At 41.4% G+C, this 13,271-nt stretch overlaps 1 protein-coding gene across 1 annotated transcript; it reads left to right on the plus strand.

Annotated features, from left to right (window-relative positions):
- The first annotated feature begins 616 nt into the window (after nucleotides 1–616).
- On the plus strand, nucleotides 617–9,177 carry plk3 (polo-like kinase 3 (Drosophila)). The gene is made up of 15 exons (XM_020110286.2): nucleotides 617–979; nucleotides 1,900–2,007; nucleotides 2,153–2,269; nucleotides 2,528–2,657; nucleotides 2,795–2,882; nucleotides 3,366–3,461; nucleotides 3,708–3,906; nucleotides 4,076–4,202; nucleotides 4,446–4,561; nucleotides 5,716–5,836; nucleotides 5,941–6,024; nucleotides 6,311–6,473; nucleotides 6,649–6,778; nucleotides 6,957–7,067; nucleotides 7,187–9,177. The coding sequence occupies exons 1-15, from the start codon at nucleotides 764–766 to the stop codon at nucleotides 7,382–7,384; spliced, it is 2,004 nt and encodes a 667-aa protein (XP_019965845.1). The 5' UTR covers nucleotides 617–763; the 3' UTR covers nucleotides 7,385–9,177.
- Nucleotides 9,178–13,271: the final 4,094 nt, after the last annotated feature.

Below are 13,271 nucleotides of genomic sequence, written 5' to 3' on the forward strand. Positions count from 1 at the left end.
GCCATGATGTCCAACATCCACGCACATATCCTTATTCAGTAAGATGCAGTCATTCCTTGTTGAATGTTAGCTCTATAGCTTTGACCACATACCACTGAATATATTTTATAAACTGTTTCTTGCCCGAGCACATCCTGCACTTCAAAAAAGAGGTAAAAAAAACTATCAAATTGTCATTGTTGACTACTGACAGAGCAGGGGGCAATCATTTCAGCTGGGGCCAGCAGCCCCCCTGATCTCAAACCCTGGATCCGCCCCTGGAATAACGAAAGCAGAAGTTAGGAACTCTGTTTTTAAAATACATTTTAAAAAAAATAAAATGTTTTTCGGGAGTCTCATCAACCTGTCTGTGTGGACTTCAGCTGATCAGACAGTGTACAACCTGCTCCTGTCACAGCAGCAGCTCTCAGAGAATGAGCTGCATCAATATTGTTTTCTTTTTCTTTTCCCATGAGCTGTTTCATTCATATGTTTCCCTCACACTCCGGATAATGTTATGATTGGGATCGTGTCTGGACAAATCGTCTGGACTTTCTTCCACCGGTGTTGCGCCAGCCTCCCACCGCCCCCTTCTCCGTGACGTAGCCGCTCGCCTATATATCCGGACAGAGACGAGCCCTGACTCGTCAGATGGAGACAGTTGGAAGAGGCGGACACATCTTTACGCACACGACCAACTACTGAAACACGGGCGAAAAGGATATTTATTCATATTTAGGCCTGTGTACGAACTGACGGGTCGTTCCTTCCACCGCTGAGTTTAATGGATACCGGCTGTTTCAGCGCGGCGCAGCGTATTTCGTGCCACACCATGAATGCGGATTTATTTAAGCCTGCTCTGGAGCCTGGAGCCCCGCAGTCCTCTGCCCCGGTGAAAGCCAGCAGGAACAAGCCCGAGCAAACCAAACCGGAGCTGGCTCAGGTTGTGACAGACTCCAAGACGGGGAGGTCATACAGTAAAGGGAAGCTTCTGGGAAAGGTATGGAGTTTTAATTCACCCCTTCCCCCCCGGTTGCCATCGGAATCTTTTTATCCAGATGGGTCTAGAGTGTGTCTGACTGAGTCGCAGTTTTTAGTTTGATGCTGAATCTGTCGATGCGCACAAATCATCGTGGGCTGTTTACCAGGTGCGTTACTTATTGCGGGAATAGGGGATGACCTCGTGGTGGATGTGGCCAATCTTCCCCACTGTGTGCGCGTCATTGCTGAATGAATCAGGCGCAAGGTGTGCCCGACTCCCCGAGCGCACACATGACCGGCAGCGTCTGACAAAACCAGCGGAGTTTTTTTTATCCACGTGTATTTCAATGACATGTATTTAAATGTCATGTGTGGCTTCTGTAAAACCATTAACGCATCCGACTCACCGCGTCCTCTGCCGGGTAATGTTGTGTGTTTTGATACATGTATGAATGGAGAGGAGAGGCTGTGTGACCAACATGTTGCTCGTCATCCATACGCTGCGTCAGGCACACAGCCAAGTCTTTTCTCCACTCTCTCCTGCTGCCTGCCGCAGAGCTGGAAACGTCTCCGTCAATTTCACGGTTAATGAATGCAGCAGCCTGCTCTGCCTCATCCCTTCTGTCCTCGAGCACATCTTGATTACAACCTGGGAAATGATTGAACAAAAAGCAGTGAACATGAAAATGTGGGCTTGAGAACAGCAACATGCGTGTTTCATACCTTGGTTATGAAATGATCCACCTGACTTAGTTAACCCGTTTCTTGTATTGTTTAATTCTGGATTGCAGATTTCCTCACCTCACCCTTTACCTCCGCATCACATTTGGCCCAGTCATTCTTGGACCAAAGACTTGCCTTTAATGCAGCTTATTTATGGCCATTGCAGGTTTTCAACCTGCTGCATTTTAACTGATTGTTGTTTTTATCTCCCCCAAGGGTGGCTTTGCTCGATGCTACGAGATGACAGACCTTTCCACCAACAAAATGTATGCCGTGAAGGTGATTCCCCAGAGCAAGGTGTCCAAACCACACCAGAGGGACAAGGTACACGATCGTACTTGTTTGTTGGATCAGCGTGTCTTGTAGAAGAGAGCGCTGCATTATCTGACTTCAAAACATCTGGATGTGTCCGGGCTTGAAATAATGGGCCCCAGAAAACTGATCGGATGTCACTTTTTTTTTTTGACAGATTACAAATGAAATCGAGCTGCACAAAACCCTGTCACACAAGCATGTGGTGAAATTCTCTCATCATTTTGAAGACCAAGAAAACATCTACATATTCCTCGAGCTCTGCAGTCAGAAGGTGAGACCTCTGTTCGCTTGTTTTGCATATACCTACAGTATACAACTTGCTTTGTATTGCTCTGCGGTGGTGCAATGGAAGCACAACAAGTGGTTTGCATATTTCAGAGTCAAATGACTATTGACATAGAGTCCCAGACACCCATCTGATTACCAGCAGCACCTCATTTCTGTGCTACTGTGGAGTGTGTGATGTGTGTTGCACAGTCCCACTGATGGATGTGGCGTTAACGGCTCAATCATTGCTTTGTCTCCATAGTCCCTCGCACACATTTGGAAGGCCAGACACACGCTCAAGGAGCCAGAAGTGCGATATTACCTCAGACAGATCATATCCGGCCTCAAGTACCTCCACAGCCGAGGCATCCTTCACAGAGACCTCAAACTAGGTATGTGAACAAACGACACTGGAAAACGCGGCGTGCACACGCACACACAGGCATGCCAGGAATCTGCTGTGACTTTGGGCAGGCGCACATGTTATCTGTGGAATGCTGACTGGACAAATGGTTTTGTCTCTTTTTAGGCAACTTCTTTGTCAATGAGAACATGGAACTGCGGCTGGGAGACTTTGGTCTCGCTGCCAAACTGGAGACAGTCGAACAGAGGAAAAAGTTAGTTAATTTTTTTTATTTAAGTTTTTATTTAACGCAGTTTGCCACAAACTATTTATATTAAAACATTATTAATCGCTCTTGGAACAATTTCTTACTTTCTTACCCTTGTTTGATTTGTTGTTAAAAGCTGTGCTCACTGAGGGGTATCTATAGCCATATCTTGAACATGAGCCCTTTCTAGACTTGCATGATGCACAATGAGCTAAAACCATTACGTCAGTTACTAAGCACATTCTTCCTTCCACCTCTCACCCCCCCAGTAAGCACCTAAGTAAACCGGTTTCCAAGTGGCAGTTGAATGTAGCGCTCAGAGCAGAGTTTCACTTCCTGTTTGACACCTTCCTGTGGAATACCAGAAGCATTTCTGTGTCAGGGAAAAAAAATCTTCAACCTATGCTTCCTTGTCTGTATTAGACTGAAAATAAATTGGATGATTTGAGGTGTTAAATGTGTCCTGTGCTTGTTTGTTTTTTTTCTCAGAACAATTTGTGGTACTCCCAACTATTTGGCCCCTGAGGTGCTCAACAGACAGGGCCACGGCACTGAGTCTGATGTTTGGTCTCTTGGATGTGTCATGTGAGTTTATAATTTAGTTTTCCTTCTCTAATTTAACCTGGAGTCATTAGCTCTCTCCGGTCATGTGTAAATGACTAATGCCTATTTTGTAGCTGCTTTCTTTTTGGTTTATCTATCCTGCCTCGGTCAGAGAAATGAGGACATGGAACTCGAGCAGCAAAGTCTTTTTTTTTTTTTTTTTTTTGTCAGAACCATTAAGTTTGTCTCTTTATTTGACCGATGGTTGCCTTGGTTTCCGCTGTTCAGGTACACGCTGATGTGTGGCAACCCTCCATTTGAGACTCTTGACCTGAAGGAGACGTACAAGTGTATAAAGGAAGTTCGGTACAACCTTCCTGCCACACTTTCCCCCGCCGCACAGAGACTCATCTCAAGCATCCTGCAGAAAAACCCCAGTGACAGACTCTCGCTTGATCAGATCCTCAACCACGAATTCTTCACCAAAGTACGTTGAAATAATTGTATAGGGAGTGGAATCATTTTGCTGAAAACTATTACAGAATTGAGTAGTTAATGGATCATTGTGTTCTCTGAGAATGAGATATGTGCCTTCTACTTCTCTCTTTATCATCCTCACCTTTTGTCTGTTTGCTCTCCGTGTTTTTCTCCTCTAGGGTTTCACTCCTGATAAGCTTCCTCCCAGCAGCTGTGTGATGGTGCCAGAGCTCCACCCCCCAAGCCCTGCCAAGAAATTCTTTGCTAAAATGGCCAAGAGCTTCTTTGGCAAGAAGAAATCGAAAGGTAAGCAGCAGCAGAAATCAAATGGCTGGCACCGTAGAGGACGAGGTCATTCATTTAGCAAATAATCTGGTTGGTTACGTAAATTAAATTATGCTCATTGGTCATGTTGTCAATCCAGTTTTCTCTTGTGAGAAGTGTTTTAAAAAAATGCACGACCAACCAGATGGCTTCCAGGTTTCACTCCTCATGCTTGAACATATTTGTCGTGACATTTCATCTGATGTACAACTGTTCCTTTTGCAGTGGAGAAGATTCCATGCGAGGAAAAGGATGACAAAGACATTTCCAAGCTGGTGTCTGGCATCGTCAAATGTTCAATCAACCGCCAGATCAGTTACAAGACAGTGGGACCCAATGAGGTACATCTTTTGTTGTTATACCTCCTCCTACAAGAAAATTGTTAAATATTGGTTCACAATTCCTCTGATTACTAACAGCTGGGAGAAAGGACATCCCAATAAACTGGCTTTATACCACCATACTCAGACATGGATGATGGTTGGATATAGCACAGGAAATATATGTGATGGAAAATTATACTTATTGTTCAAGAGTGAAAATTATTTTACCAGAAAATGGTAAAAAAAAAAAAAATTGTGATAAAGCTAAAACTGTGAAATAAAAACCCTGTAAATGCCTTGCCCTTTTAGCTTTGTTATGGAAGAAGCTGTTATCTGTCCATCAACAGTTTGAAGTGAACGGAACACCACAGTGTATTCTATAAATAAAACTGCCACTGAAACATTTGAAGACTAAGACTAAATATTGGGCAATCACATTATTTGAACAATGGATAAAGCTTTTAACTTTAAAGATATTTCAAGAGTATCCATTTTTTTCCCATTGATTTCCACTAGAGTCTTTCTGGCTGTTTAGATATGTTCCAGTGAGATTGCAGTATAAGAAGCTGTATTGTAGTTCAGCTTGTTAGTAGACAAGTCGGAGGAGAAATGTAGCACAGTCTGTATTGAAGCATGAAGCTGTGCAAACTATTACTGCCAACTTCTGCTTTCCCCTTCACTACAGACATGTTCATTAAAAAAGTTTCTGATTCCAATCCGGAGCAAAAACTAAACACCGCAGCAGCAGGACGCTAAATCAGGCCACTCCCTAATCAGGCTGGTCTAGCTGTTATTCATAAAGACCAATAGGAAGAACACTGTTTGCTCTGTGTCATGAATAATTATTTGTCAGCTTGAGAACAGATTACTGGAACTCAGACACAGGTGTGACATGAGATTTGAAACTGTAGATGACACATTACAGTTGCAGCGGAAACTGCTGTACGAGAAATCGCTTCACCTGCAGTGCAGTGAAAGTAATGTGAAAAAATGAAACCTTAAAAAAATCAATCAATACCAACCTGCAGCATGAGTGAGAACGAGAAGCAACATTTGAAACAAATGACTTGTACATGCACTCATTTGTAATTCAGTTTTTTTTTTTTTTTTTACACACACTTGTTTTTCATGTTGCAAGAGTTTGTTGAATCATGTGTCTTGTTGCCTCTCAGGTGCCCTTACCTGCTGGTCAGCTGGTCAGCTCCGTGCCTCTGGAACAAACTCCTGCTGAGGAGGAATCCAGGAAATCAATCTCTCGCTCCTTCAAGGGCACCATGGCCAGCAGCTCTGAGCGTAGGTTTCAGTACTTCTTTTCAACAGATTTTATATTTATATTCTTGTTGTTTTTTGTTTTTTTTATTCTGTTGTAATCGATGTTTTGCTTGTGTTCTCTCCAGCGTGTGAAGACGTGCTGACCCCTGCAGCTGTTGCTGAATCGGCCATGAAGGTTCTCAAAAGCTGCCTGGCCACCATGCCTGCAGGTAGGAGAGGACAAAGCAGATACTTGGCTACTGCTTAATAATGATGTTTAGCAAGTTGGATCTGATGTGTTTCACAATCATTGTATGTGGAATTAGGCAACAGAAACATGTCAAAATACTGCTACACTTTTCTTAACTTGACTCTGACTATCTTCTGACTCTTGTAGTAATAAAACATCTTGGCTTATAGGCTTTGGAAATTAAAACATTTTTTTGTGCTCTTCATTTACTCAGGATTATTATGTGCTATGAAATTAACAGTCCACAACATGTTTCTTTTCTCTAGCCACCAGAAACCCACCATGTTTGTCCAGACCCCAGTCCTTCCTATGGGTAACTAAGTGGGTCGACTACTCAAACAAATATGGTTTTGGCTATCAGCTGTCGAACCAAAGTATTGGTGTGCTGTTCAATGAGGGAACACATCTCAGTCTATGTGACCAACGCAGGTTAGTTTTAAGTATTAGTAGGGGTCATGTTAAGATTTAAATTGTGCATAGTACTTCCTATGACTATAATCAATCAAGTAAATGGATTGTATTCCAAATGACAATGTCAGAACCTGTCTTCTATCAATCTTCTTTTTTTTTTTTTTTTTTAAATGACTTTTGTTTCCCTCAACAGGACAGTTCACTACTGCATGACCAACAACAAACACTTCAGTTTTGCTGCTAGTTCTCTACCTGAGCAGCTTCGCAGCCAGAAACAAATTGTAGAGCTAATGGCCAACTACATGGAGGAGAACCTCATGGAGGTAAATTAGTGTTTTAGTTGTGGGCTGTTGTCATTAGTTTGATTATTTGGAATACTAAAGGATGATCATGTTTCCATTTTGAAATAATTGTTTAAAAGTTGATAACTCATAAACTTTAACTATAAAAGTATTTAATCTGAATTAATGAACTAAACCAAATCCTTTCTGACATCCTCAGGGTGGAGATGTGCATTGTGATGAACAGGTCTCAGTTGCTCCTCCTCTGCTGCTCCAGTGGGTGAAGACTGACCACGCTCTTGTTATGCTCTTCAACAATGGCACTCTACAGGTTGGAAAATGCTCAGCTCCATAAATAGAGTTCTAGATCCACATATTTTCCAATTGGCCAGATGCCAGTTTCCATTTTGGTAGATTCTCTTACCGTCATGCTGTTTTCATTCCTTCTAGGTGAACTTCTACACCGACCACACCAAGATCATCTTGTGCAAGTCATCCGATGATTCATACTTACTCACCTACATCAGCCGGGAACGCGTCTCATACACTTACCTCCTCAGCATGCTGAATGAGATGGGCTGCACCCCCGAGCTACGACACCGACTCCGATATGTGGTGCAGCTGCTTCAACACCATGCTGATGCCTGAGAGCACAGCTCTGTGCCTCCCAGGCTGCCTGAGCGGCAGATGCCTTAGAGGTAACCTGACTGGTTGACAGCTTTTCTTGGGCAGCCTGACTGGTTGATATAATTTTTCAAGGCAACACTGGGAGGGGCAGACGCCTGTCCAATTGATGGATGGAAGGCTGCTGCACTCCTGAGCAACATTCTTGTCTTGACTAGTGTTTAGGCTGCGTTTTGTCAGTTACATTGACCTTGATGAACATCAAGCAGTCAGGAAGTTGCCCAAATGCAGCATCTGCCTCAAGGGTTTGTGCCTGTACAGCTTATGCCTCAAAGGTATCCACCTGGAAGGTACGATACCTAAAATAAGAGACTCCTTAATGGCCTGAGATGAACGGATGCCGAAATAAACGCCCAAACTCGCAATGACCTTCCTTCAATCACTCGAAACCACTGCTTCTTGGCTGGATTGTTTAAAGCCATCCACCCAACCCTGCAGCTTCCCCTGACAGCCAATAACCCCGGCATGGTTTCTCAAAGGTTTCTAAACACTAAAACTGTCCCATCTGCTCTTAACGGAACAAGGATCATCTTGCAGTTGGAATGCTTTCAGGCTCCATTTTCCAAAAGTATTTTAGCAGCAAGGTCAGTTATACCGTTGACTTGCATTGGACCTGTGATCTTGCAGCGGAGATGCTTTGGGAAGAAGTGTGGTTTGATTGGGGGGAGAGAGAGAGAGAGAGACCCTTCTACCCTAAGTTGGTTTCTAGCCTCTTTGGACTATGGTGCACACATTCATTTTCCCACTCCTTTTTAAATGAATGACATGAGCCAGCTAAAGGATCACACTACGATCTTGACCTCACATGCACAAAAAACATTCCTGGCCTTATTTGATTATACTAACGTTTAGAGAATCTTTGCTTCTTCAGCTCCAACATCACTTTTGTCTTTTTGTTAGTTTTTCAGACAAATTTCACTGACGTGGTACACGGCGTATTAAAGGGGCTAGGGGAGCAACACAATTTTGCACTTTTTTTTTCTTTTGTAAATTCATCTGGAAAGCAAAACCTTTTACTACCACTTCTTTATTTTTTATTTGTTTTTAACTTGATACCAAAAGGCATTTTCTTTGTTGGTTTTTTAAAAAAATGATTCAGTTTTAAATTCACATACAGTAGGTGAATGTGTGAGTGTGTGTGTGCCACACGTGTGCTGGTAAACAACACTGTTGGAATAAGAGGATGGGGGGTGGGGGATAAAAGTGCCTTTCTGAGGGATGTATGTTTAGTGCAATAACAGCCCTTTGTGAATGTCATGCTGGATACAAACAAGATATGAGATGGGTTTTACAAGTGGGATTTACTTTTGTACTTTGAATCAAGTTTAAAAGTAAATCCACTAGCACTACACTCTCACTACCTGGTATAAGCTTTTAGAACAACTATTATCTTAAGTATATATCCCAGTTATATCTACTATGGAAAAAAAAAAAAAAAAGAGAACATTGTACTCCATTGTACTGTACTCCTTATCGGTTTACATTGCTTTCTCGACCCAGAGTTGTATCCTAAAAACTGTGACGTGGAATGCAAGTATTGCGTACGTGTTTTCAAAAAACCCAACATTGTGAGAGCCATCTGCCAATTCAGAAAGAGTTTATTTTTGGCACATAATGTCTTGTTTATTTATTTTTTATTTATACATTTTTTTTAATTTATTGTGTAAATGTTGTCTTGACACAAGAAATTCTGATCACCTTTTGTATGTAATGTATTTGGGGGAAAATGGGACAAAATAAAGTTTATTGAAAATGAACAACTTCTGTGCTCATACTCACTGAATGAAAAGTGTTTCATATTTATCTTTATTTAAGTTTTCAAATGCCCATAATACTACCAGTTTAGCAGTTGGGGTATCTTGAACAGGGTTTACTACTACCTCTGTTTACTACTACCTCTGTTGCATAAAATATTTTGTATTTTACTGGAGCTCTGAAAACCAGCCTTGGCTCCTTTGGTTTTCACATCCACTGAAAGACACTTTCTTCAGATAATCGCAACGAGAGATGTGTGAGATATTCCAGGTATAACAGCATTACATCTCTCAGTATGAGAAGGTATTTACCAAGGGATTAGAGGTCATACGTTTAAAAAAAAATAAAATTAAAAAAAGCATATTCCACATATTTAGTGGAACAAAAAAGCAAATATCAATGCAGTTTGTCAATTGAAAATGTTAGCTTATTAGCTTATGCTCTATGTACTTGACAGAATTGCCCTTTCATCAAATGTATTTTGTTTGAGTTGCTGTCAATGGCTAAAAGACTCGTCAAGGAGGAATGTTATGAAAATGTGTGGTGGTGGATGCCTTTCGATGCAGATGACATTATTGTGTATTTAGATTGCCAATGCGTTGGTTCCTGACTTCTCGATTGTCTACTGCACTACTCTTATAAAGGCTTCGCGAGTAGCTCAACTGAAAGTAAAGGAAGCAGGAAGTTAACAAAGAGCGTCCAAACAGCAGCCTTGGTTTGGTTGGACATGCTGTGACTATTCACTTTATTCAGTTTGACTCAGGTTTCAGTGTGGACTCTTGGGCCTTTTGTTTCACTAGTGACACTTGAGTAGATGTAAGCACAGCTTCCATGGGAAAGCCAGACACATTCCTATGGCTTATATCACTGTGACAGACAATAGTCAAAATGTCGTTGTACAACTCTCTCTGTCTTGAGCATCAACTCAATGTGCAAGCATGATGTGTCCTACAAGCATTCAATGACGCCACACTGCACATTGTAGCTGCTGTGTTTTGACCTAGATCCTGGGCTCTTTTTATCGGACACAATTCCATTCATGCTTTCCTTTTTTGATAAATGAGAAAAAATACAAGAACCCTTTCCGTGGTCTACAACAACAATTGTAACCCTGTTCATCAGTGTTTTATCATTGTTCATGTGACTCGATTTCATTAAACCTCAGTTCTACTACTTTACAAAGAGAAGCTTTAAAACATGACCCTGCTCTTGTTGCCCTGCAGTCTTGAGCATTAAAATCACTGTGTATCTAAATGCTGGCTACAATAACTACATTCAATGGCTTTTGGCACCATGGAATGAACTCTAAATAGTTTGCCGTGTGTGACATTTGTACACCAGCCCACCCATATCAGTGACTTCATCTGGTAAACAGCATTAAATGAATCCAACATTCAAAATATTGTCTTGCTATTCTCACTATAATGTAAGGTAATGGAGTATAGATTATATATCATAGCAAACACAGTATTTATCATCATAGATTCAACTTTTAACGAAATGGCAAACAAGATGTTCACAGCATAAAAGTTTGTTTGACAAAGCATGAGAAGAATGTGAGCGCATATTTGCAATTTTTATTAAAAGATAACATTTTCTTCAGCTGAGAAACTCGTTTTCAGATAAGGAGAAGATCGTTGGTGACGGGTGAGTTACCGTGACTACTGTTGTATAGTCTGACACAATGTCACGTGTTTTCTTGCTAATAGTCTTCTCACCATGAAAGACTCCAAGTGTTAATTATAGTACAGACAACCACCGGTGCGCTGAAAGAGGAGTAAAAACTGTTAACCACACTTTCTAGAATCACCTGATGTTGAATTTGCTGTTATAGCAGAACCTGATAAAAAACCTCTGGAGAGTGAGAATTGAGAGACATGAGGAAACAAGCACATAACACATTGAGTGCAAAGACATGGATGTGTACGTTAACACTGGATTTCACACGTGTGCACGTAAGCACGCGCCTGGCGCATCTTTTCAAGCATGGACACAGTCAATTCAGCCATGTTAGTAGGTTGTTTTGGGTTGTGTGTTGTAGACACAACACAACTACTATGTGAAATCCCACAGAGACAAAGGGAGAGAGAAATATGATTAAACTTCCCTTCTGATTGCAGTGAGGAATCTGGGGCAGCAGCGAGCGATCACAAGGCTGCTGTGCTGTGACTGAGGCCAAATGTGCTGATTCCCAAGCTTTAATTGCAGCGTGAGATGTTCACTCCCCACAGCCAGTTATTACCTCAGGGGCTTAAATGAGAATTTCCACCGTCAAATTCTTTCTAAATACTTCTGTTCTGCGGTAAGAATCTCGTATGAAGAGAGGCTGCCGATAATCTTTTTAATCTTTGTTGGTGTGTGACAGGACATAAAAAATGAATGAGATGACGCTGAAGACAAATGGTGACATAGGTGATACATTTAAAGATACTTAGACAATATGATAAGAATCAGGAAGTGAAGATCAGAGTAGACCACTTCAGATGTTTTGCCCCCCCCTCAGAAATGTCATAATCAGATGAAAATAATCTTGACGTCACTTGTGCCGGTGTGATGATGGAAGTGAAAGAAACATGTAGATTCAGAAATAGATGTGTTTCTGCTGATTTGTGCCCATATTAGAGAGAGATATGGTAAAAAAGTTTGAGTATTCACGGCAGAGATGAGCTGTAATCTCTTCCTGATTTAGAGACGCTATCTGCTCTCACTGGCCGTCACAGATAGAGAGAAGCTGGCTGTTTTCCTGAATATATTTACAAGCCTTCCTCATTGTCTGCTTTTTACAGGTTATATAAAGTACGATTTTGATAAAATGACCAAAAAACCAACCCTGTTAATAACCTGCCAGTTCGACTATTCCCTCTCAGCCATCCCCCATCCTCTGTGGTGCTGCGAGTGCAGACAGAGAACTTGTGTGTGCAGCAGAGCGTCCTATAGTGTGTGCTGCTGACTGAATTGCAGTTTATTTTCAAAAGTTGAAACCGAATGGTATCAAAAATAAAAGAATGACCCTTTGCCTCACTCACCCTCTCTCCCCCACACAAACAGACTGGGCGTGAGATTGATCACCATCAACACAGGGATTTTTACATGTGTTGGTGGCCATCCATAAAGATTTTACCATCTTCGGTAGATGCTGCTTTGGCTGTGGGGATTCACACAACAAGTATTAAGTGCTCTACTGCAGGGGTGTCATCCCCTACAGCCCCACCCCCAACCAACCAGTTAATCATCTGGAGAAACACTCAAATAATATTGATGCTGAATTTGGTGAGAATCCACCCATCCCCCTTTTCTAATTAACAAATGAACTACTGTTTGTTTTTTAAAGTTAGTTTCTATTCTGTTTTGGATGGTTTGGATCAGCGTAAATGTCCCTTTTGTTCTGGCCCATTGACAGAATAATGTAATGCATTAGTAGTGCTGACGACATTCTGTTTCCTTAAGCTCTAAATATGAGAGGGTTGAACAGCATCTCTTTGTTTATTCGAGGGAGAAACCCAGACATCCAAAAGAAGCAGAGCATATTGTGCTTCATTTCATGCATTTCATGCTTCAAGCTAAGAAAATGTGAAAATTGTTTGATAAAAGACACTAACCACGTCAACAACCATCTGTACATATCACAGTTGAGTGTCTCTGAATGTGATTTCTGAGAAGTGCAGGAAAAAATGAGAGTTCAAAGCCTGGAAATCCCAGAGTGATTTTGTAAGCCCCACAAATAAAATAGTGAGAATTTTTCATTTGAGCATGGTACTGTGGGTCCCAGATCTAGGAAATAAACCGTATCACTGTGACATTGGCAAATGCAGAGTGAGTACACTATACAGTAAATTCAGCATTACATCATCTCCTCATGCTGTACCTTAATGGCAATATTCCAACTGCTCTAATATGATTGTCTTCTCTTCCTCTTTTGGTGAAGTCATTTTTTATTTATTTTTGGTTCAAATGATTGTGCCTGCAAATAGCTCACAAAACAATGATTAACTGAGTTGGGGGGGTCGTCATTAATCCCGAAGAGAGATAAAAATCTGTTGATCCAAATGAGGTCATTACAAATGGATTCTGCAAAAAGTGGGAGAGAAACTGTGAC

Source organism: Paralichthys olivaceus, chromosome 16 (assembly GCF_024713975.1).
Source record: "Paralichthys olivaceus isolate ysfri-2021 chromosome 16, ASM2471397v2, whole genome shotgun sequence".
In the NCBI taxonomy this organism is placed as follows: domain Eukaryota; kingdom Metazoa; phylum Chordata; class Actinopteri; order Pleuronectiformes; family Paralichthyidae; genus Paralichthys; species Paralichthys olivaceus.

What these genes read in the sequence shown, in the direction of transcription:
- plk3 (XM_020110286.2), top strand. Translation starts at nt 764, where the DNA reads ATGGATACCGGCTGTTTCAGCGCGGCGCAGCGTATTTCGTGCCACACC. An exon ending in TCACAGAGACCTCAAACTAG is followed by an intron (nt 2,658 to 2,794) that starts GTATGTGAACAA and finishes GTCTCTTTTTAG; the next exon opens with GCAACTTCTTTGTCAATGAG. An exon ending in TGGCAAGAAGAAATCGAAAG is followed by an intron (nt 4,203 to 4,445) that starts GTAAGCAGCAGC and finishes TTCCTTTTGCAG; the next exon opens with TGGAGAAGATTCCATGCGAG.